Genomic DNA, 8328 nt, shown 5'->3' on the forward strand with positions numbered 1-8328 from the left:
GCTCCATGATTTTTCCAGGGATTGAGGTGAGACTGATTGGTCTGTAGTTCCCTGGATCCTCCTTTTTCCCTTTCTTAAAGACAGGTACTATATTTGGTTTCTTCCAGTCCTCTGGGACCTCTCCTGTTCGCCATGAATTTTCAAAGATAATGGTCAATTCAAACTGGAACAGGAACAGAAAAGGATATAAGGATGATATGGGGAATTGAGAGCCTAAGATTTTGGCTTATTTAGCTTAAAAAAAACATAGGCTGAGAGCAGATACGATTACGCTCTACAAATACATTGAGGATAAACACCATTGAAAGAGATGAGCTATTGAAGCTAATGAACTGTGTTGGCGCAAGGACAAATGAGTATAAACTGGCTATGAATCAATTTAGGCTAAAAATTAGAAGATTTCTAACCACCAGAGGAATGAATTTCTGGAGCAGCCTTCCAATAAGGAGTAGTAGGGCAAACAAGTTAACTAGTTTTAAAATAGACCTTGACAAGTTTCTGATGAGGATTACATGTAGGAGTTGCCTGTGATATCAGCAGAACTGACTATCCAGGAAGTCCCTTCCTGTTCTGTTTTACGTACATATTCTGACTGCAGCCCCGGATAGGTACAGTCCCAAGTTATAAGAGCCTTGAGGCTACTCTAACCTGCAGATGTTATTCTGCTAGTCCAGACTGGCTGAAACAAAGCATGCTCTGGCCTCATTCCCACTACATCCACTACACTGGGGGAGGGTGGGAAGTAGTGTTTAGGCAGTTGGGCCAATTTCATATCTTCCAGGGAGTCCCTTATTCAAGGGAATTCCTAATTCCCTGTCAGTGCAGCGCTGTATCTCATTGTACCACAAGAATAATGCAAAAGGGATGGATCAGTGGCCAGGAATCTTTTTGAGATGATATTTCTCTTTAAACATAAAGTATATTTAAAGAAAACCTGATTTGTTATTTCACTCTTTTTTTAAATGCTGGAATATAACAAGTGGGAATCTCTAGCCCTGCTGAACATGGGGTTACTCATTAAAAAAAACCCACCACCACCAGTATCCCCTGTACACAGATTAGCACTACTTGGATGCTTTGCTTTGTTGGTGGGTGTGGGAAGAAGAGGGGAAAAGAGATATCCCCTGAGAAAAACAAGAAACCCAGGGATCACCACACCTACCTTCATAGATCCAGTAATCACACCAAACATCAAGAAATCTGTTATCTACAGCCAGGCATTCATATGCCACACAATATGCTCCAAGAAGAAAGTCTGGGATAGACACCTTAACACATGTAAAAACACCTTCAAACAAGGACAGTCCACCAGAGAAGTAGATCACATCATGGAAAATAGCTTGAGAGAACCTGCTTCAGTACAGAAATACACTCCTTCCCTTCTCCTCCCGACTGCACAACCTTAGTTGTCACCTACCAGCCCACAATGGAACCCCTATAGAGTATAATCAAACAACTACAAACCATACTCAATGGAAACCCCATCCTGAAAGAAATCTTTCCTGAATCTCCTCTTTTAGCCTTCAGACAAATTCTCCAAGCTCATCATCAGAAGCAAGCTCTCCACAGACCAGGACACATCAACTCAAAGCAGCATCAGAGCCTGCCAGAAAAACAGATGCAAACCCTGAAGACAGACTCCACTGCTACAACAAACGCTTCCCCAGAACACACCTTTCAAGACTCATGGATCCTACACATGCCTATCACAATATGTGTATACCTCATCCAGTGCACTAAATGCCTCCCCCAACAACTATGTGGGTGAAACCAAATAATCACTTTACTTTTGAATGAGCTCACATAGGAAAACAGAAAAACCCAGAATGTTCTGTGGGTAAAACTTTTCACAAAGCGATCACTCTATATCTGATCTCTCAGTCCTCATCCTTAAAGGAAACCTGCACAACACTTCAAAAAGACATAGAATCATAGATTAGGGTTGGAAGAGAGGTCATCTCAAGAGGTCATCTCAAAAGGTCATCTAGTCCAACCCCCTGCTCAAAGCAGGACCAACCCCAACTAAATCATCCCAACCAGGGCTTTGTCAAGCTGGGCCTTAAAAACCTTCTAAGGATGGAGATTCTACCACCTCCCCGGGTAACCCATTCCAGTGCTTCACCACCCTCCTAGTGAAATAGTGTTTCCTAATATCCAACCTAAACCTCCCCCACTGCAAACTGAGACCATTGCTCTTTATTCTGTCATCTCCCACTGCTGAGAATAGCCTAGCTTCATCCTCTTTGGAATCTCCCTTCAGGTAGTTGAAGGCACTATCAAATCCCCTCCCCCTGTGCCCCCACATACACACTCTTCTCTTCTGGAGACTAAACAAGCTTAGTTCCCTCAGCTTCTCCTCAGTCATTTTTGTTGCACTCTGCTGTATGCTCTCCAATTTGTCAACATCCTTTCTGTAGTGGGGGGCCCAAATCTGGACACAATACTCCAGATGTGGCCTCACGAGTGCTGAATAGAGGGGAATAATCACTTCCCCTGATCTGCTGGCAATGCTGCCCAATATGCTGTAAGCCTTCTTGGCAACAAGGGCACACTGTTGACTCATATCCAGCTTCTTGCCCACTGTAATCCCCAGGTCCTTTTCTGCAGAACTGCCACTTAGCCAGTCAGTCCCCAGCCTGTAGTGGTGCATGGGATTCTTCCCTCCTAAGTGCAGGACTCTGCATTTGAACATGCCTTGGAACTTGAATTCATTACTCTGTTAGACGCTACAAATCATGGACTGAACAAAGACACTGAATTTATGATTTATCACAACAATCTGTAACCCACTAACCCCCACTTTTTTGTCCTATGACTGCAGAAGTGTTAACGGGCCACTCCACCCTGAAAGATCCCTTACAGTGCGTGCTAACTACTTATGCTAAACAATCTGATCCATCTTGCATTTGCGCTGTGACTCTGGGACTACTTTTCCCAGACCTGAAGACAACCTCTCTGTGGCTGGAAAGCTTCTCTAGCGCACCAACATCTTTTCTCTCTAATATCTTGGGATTGACATGGCTACAACTACACTACATAGTAGAAAATTGGTAATGATTTAAAATTCTCTCAGTTTTCATAATGTAAGATTTTATTTGCACTATGCGTAAGGAATATGGCCCTGATTCTGACAACAAATATGCACATCCATAACTGAGTTTGCAGAACGGGTGACACAACTTAGAGGCACGAGAAAACAGAGAAGACAGGAAGGGGGGGCAGAATCATAGAAGATTAGGGTTGGAAGGGACCTCAGGAGGTCATCTAGTCCAACCCCCTGCTCAAAGCAGGACCAATTCCCAATGAAGACATCCCCCTCCCCATTTTTTACTGAAATTTTAGAAATGTTCAGACCAACTCTACCTTTTACTACATTATTCCACTTCCCCTTGAACTGAAAGATCTGACCCAATTCAAAAAACATCCTTATATAGGAGAACATATAAGCACATATTTAGATTCCAGTTAGGCACATGAACAGGGACAAGCTTAAGCACATGCTTAAATACTTTCCAAAATTAGGATCTCTAAATGGATGGATCTCACATTCTGACTTACTGCACCTTCCATTTCAAAGAAATCTTGTACACACTGATGTCTACACTGGGCACAAAAATCAACCAACCAACATTTAGTGCAGCATGGTCTCTGACTTCATCGTGCTGTTTGTAGTATTTCCTCTTTGCCATTTGCACTATAACCCACGGTAATAAAATTAAGCTGTCAAGGCTCCAATCCAATCCTACTTCAGGATCTACTAAGACAGACCCCTGTATCCATGTGTCATCTCACTGTAAGTGTATGAGTGCAGAGGTCAGCACTAGCAGATCCAAATGCAAGACTGAAGTACAAATATGTTTTGTTCCCCAGATTCAAAGATTTTCAGGCTATTTACTGTACATATCTGGAAAATTTGGCATTATTCTTGGAGACTGTCCCTGTCAGGGTTTTGATACTTTGCATCAGAGTATTAATGTGGTTTGCCTGGAAATAGCCTATGTGTTAAGAAAACAGATCTGTTATTTTACTGTAGCCAAAATAGATCTATTTTTATCAATGGCCATTGCTGAGCATGTGTAAGTTTTTCTTAGGAAACAATATAGTGGAAGCCAAAGATTTTTTTTTTAAAATAAAGTTTCATTCAGACTTCAGCCAACTCATGCTAACATTCATAATGGAAGGTTTGCTTCTTTGAAATATTGGTCAAATAAATAACAAAACAAAACAATTTTAAAAGGCTAAGACTTTTTGAGATTTTAATTGCATTAAAGTCACCAATCTTCAAAAATAAAAATAAAAAAGTTATTGATAGATTGTGTTGTAGCTGTGTTGGTCCCCAAGATAAGTAGCAGCACTTATTGACTCTTCCAATGATGCACAAAGGTCATCCTTGAAGTGACAAGGTTTGTCAACAAGGACTGCACAGTTGCTAAAGTTATTTCCTACTTTTAAGCATTAGGAACTCATGCATAACTGATTTATACAAAAATATTGCAACATGAATAAAATCAGTAATTTTGGATGGATATATCTCTCACAAGAAAAAAACTGAACCGTCATTTTATATTTTGCTGTACTGCCCATGTTTCCCCACTCTCCATTTCCCCCCCACATTTACCTCCAGAAATCCAGTAACCACTGCAGATGCACCAAGAATCTGTTATCTACAGCCAGGCATTCAGATATCACAGAATATGCTCTGATGAGGAAGTCTGGGATACAAACCTTGTCATGCTTAAAACCACCTTCACCAATCAAGGACACTCCACCAGAGCAGTAAACAGCATCATGGAACAGGCAACCCAAATACCCTGAGAGAACCTGCTTCAATATGGAGTTGGGGGTGGGGCGGTGGGGACACTGACTGCAAACCCTTATTTGTCACCTACCAAACACTGGAAGCCTACAGCATACCAAAGAATTACAATTCATACTTAAGAGGGACAACACTCTGAAAAATATTTCATGAACCCCCTCTTCAGGCCTTCAAACAAATCCTCCCCCAACATCAGCAAGCTCTCCACAGTAGAGTTGCCAACCCTCCTGGTTTCCCCAGGAGTCTCCCAGAATCAGGCTCTATCTCCTGGAGACTACTGAAGGCAAAACAGGAGATTTTAGGCCACTAAAAGTCTGTGAGCACAACGGAGATAAGGCAGGCTCCCTACCTGCCCTAGCTCTGCACCGCTCGCAGAAGCAGCCGGCATGTCCCTATGGCCCCGGGGGGGCTCACAGATTTTAGGGGCCTAAAATCTCCTGTTTTGGCTTCAGTAGTCTCCCAGCACCCCAACATCAGCTATGTGGGTAAAACTGAATAATCACTATGCTTTCAGTTCACACAGGAGAATGATAAGACAAAAACACCATATCACCGTTGGCAAACACTTTTCACAAAGTGATCACTCTTTATCTAACCTCACAGTCGTCTTATTAAGGGAAACCTACACAACAGCTTTGAAAGATGAGCCTGGGAACTTATTCCATAACTGCTAGATACCAATATTCAATAGCTTGTTACAACAATTTGTAACCTACTAACCCTCCTTTGTCCTATGACAGCACTGATGTTAATTGCCCACTTCACTTTAGCTGGTCTCCTGAAACATACCTTAAGCTTTTATGCTTAACAGACTGTCACACCTTGTATTTAGCTATGATACTCTGATTACTTTTTCCAGGCCTGAAGAAGAGCTCCATGCAGCTCTTAAGTCTCTCTCTCTCTCTCTCTTCAGCAGAAGTTGGTTCTGTAAAAGATACTACCTTACCCCAGCGTGGCTCTCTCTTACTACTACTCTTTCAGTCAGGAGCACTCCCGTGCTGGAGCTTCTTTGATTTAAGTGAGAGGGATTTACTAGCAGGATGGTCTCTTAGAAGACCCCTTAACTTCCCCAGATCAGCATTTACTAGCCATCTAGACATGCTCCAAGGCCTGTCTTTTTCCTTCAACATTTGGGGGAAAAAGGGGTTAGGATTGGAGAGACAGCATCACCCTCAGAGGCCCAAGTTCATCAAGGTACTTAAGCACCTGCCAAATTACCTTACTCAGAGAGTGTTCTTGTTTCATCTGTTAGGAATAGTAGTAGTTAGTCCAACATGAGCTGTTCCATCATATACCGCACGCTTAAAAATATTGCAATGTAAAATTGCCTAGTGCAGGAAGTGAATACTGGATTCCAGTCCTGCAGAGGCTTATGTGTGTGTTTTAAATTTACACACCCAAGTAGCCCCACTGAAGTCAAAGGGACTACCGCTGTTTTCAAGATTTAGGCCTTACTGAAAATGAAATAAATAATTAGGAAATAACTATTACTAAGAGTATGACAAATGTGGAGCAAGCAGATCGGTTTGCTTGCAAGGGATTAGATAACATCACCTTATATGTATTCATACTGTGCTAATTCTGGCTATTGTATGTGACAATATTTATTAAAATTAGAATGTTTAAAATGATAATTACACAAACTTCCAGGAGGTTCATTGCTAAGAAAATACTTTTAGTGACAGTCCTTTTTACTTATTCACCTGCTTTTGTGAAGTCAAAATTACAATGTCCGGTTGGGATTGCTCCCCTCCCCCGCCCCCAAGATAAAGCATCTCCATGTTCACATTCAGCTGCTATATGCTTAACTAGTTGGTTTTCTGTACTACTAGTGATTATAGAGCAGGTGGAAACATAGTCCAGTGAGTCACGTGAGGTAAGATACACAATGAAAACTGTGGTGTAGCTCACAGGAAGGCAGCATATTTAAGTGTATTTCTTAGATGAGAGTCATTTGAATACATTGGAAGGTATTAAAGGGCATAGGGGAGATGTTTCAACAGATCTAAATTACAGACACAGCCTTGAATGTGTTAGTAATATTCTATAAAGCTGTATTTTGACACAGCCAAGTGAATTTTCAAGGGAATAAAAATTTCAAACTCAATAATTTTGTTCACATTTCATGGGATCTATTTCAACCCTATGTGCTTCTCAGGCAGCATACAAACCCTATCAATGAGCCACAATGGGCAAGGAGAGAATTTTCCTATGTGCAGGAGCAATGTAGAACCACTGTAAGTGTATCTTCCCTTGAAAGTTCTGCTATGGAGGAGACTTTCTGGGAAAGGGCAGGCAAGTAGTCATAGCTCTTGGTGCGAAGGAGATTCTGGGCTGCAGCACAGCCCATAAACAGCTCAGGAAAAGCTATCGTCTTCCCTTCAGCAGCCCATATTCCAGGTGATGCAAAGGTGACTGCCAACGTTTCCCCTCCTCCTCTGAACTGCAGCCTCTGTAGGTCAGCTCTTAGGAGATAGAAGAAATCTATTCCCTTATTTTTTTAAACAATTAGCACCTGATCTACCGTCTTTTACAAGTACACCTGATAGCAACACGTTAACTAAAACAAGAACTCAGACTCATACCTGCTGATTACAAGATCCTATGAAAAATATTCTTCATATTAGATATTATAGTTCATTCCACATATTACATGCATAAATAAATACAGCCTGTGGGGGGGGGGGGGGGAGAGAAGAGAAAGGGAAAAAAATCAATAAAACTGAAACTTACCAGCAGGTGAAGAGTGTGAGCAGTGAAGTTTAAGACTGAAGCAATCAACATGTAGTTCATTGGATTTGGCTTTACTAAAAACAGACTTGGCATCATTTTTACTCTCTGTGTCTTCTGGAGAAAGATTATCCAGTTCAACTACCTCTGTTGACATTGCAAAATCTCAGTTAAAGCTCTCAATTTAAAAAACAATAAATTATACCTCCCCCCAGCTCCTCCCAAAAAAACAACAAAAAACCAAATTCAACTTTCTTGAAGTTGCAAGTTTAACAATTTGAAAAGAAAAATGTTTTCAATGTTTCTAGAAATCCTATTATAAAAAAGAATAAAAATCCACTTTTCAAAAACTGAGACCTACTATATCCAGTAAGTTGTGTGCCAGCTCTGAAACATTTTCTGAGTTATTTATCTCTCTGTAAGGATAAAAAGTTATTCCTTTAAGAAGTTCCCCTCTATTTAGAGTGACAGTAGAATTATGGCATTTCTGTGTAGCTGCTACAGAAATAAACAGGATAAGTGGAGACATCTGTATGTCTGCTAAGAACTGGTCTCAACTTTGTTTTAACAGCTCTAATTCACATTTCATTACACATTGGTCCAGCTGGGAGGGGCTAATCACTACCAATGAAAACAAGAATTTCACACAGCAACTCATCAGCTGGAAGCTGGCAGTTGACATGTGGAAGTTAGTTATGCCACAATGATGTTCCTTGGGTTACAATACTCAGTCCTTTGTCCAAGTGTTTGCAGCAAGATAACTGTGTACAAAGGCAAAGTCA

General features: G+C 41.2%; 1 protein-coding gene across 4 annotated transcripts in view; it reads right to left on the reverse strand.

Annotated features, from left to right (window-relative positions):
• The window catches only part of ANO3 (anoctamin 3), a 380230-nt gene extending 372150 nt beyond the window's left edge, over window positions 1-8080 (reverse strand). For all 4 annotated transcript variants that reach the window (XM_075065231.1, XM_075065229.1, XM_075065230.1 and 1 more), the window contains exon 1: window positions 7550-8080. In XM_075065231.1, the coding sequence (XP_074921332.1) occupies window positions 7550-7703 (154 nt within the window). In that variant the 5' untranslated portion in view covers window positions 7704-8080. The remainder of the gene's footprint in view (window positions 1-7549) is intronic.
• Window positions 8081-8328: the final 248 nt, after the last annotated feature.

The sequence above is a fragment of the Chelonoidis abingdonii genome, chromosome 4 (assembly GCF_003597395.2).
Source record: "Chelonoidis abingdonii isolate Lonesome George chromosome 4, CheloAbing_2.0, whole genome shotgun sequence".
In the NCBI taxonomy this organism is placed as follows: domain Eukaryota; kingdom Metazoa; phylum Chordata; order Testudines; family Testudinidae; genus Chelonoidis; species Chelonoidis abingdonii.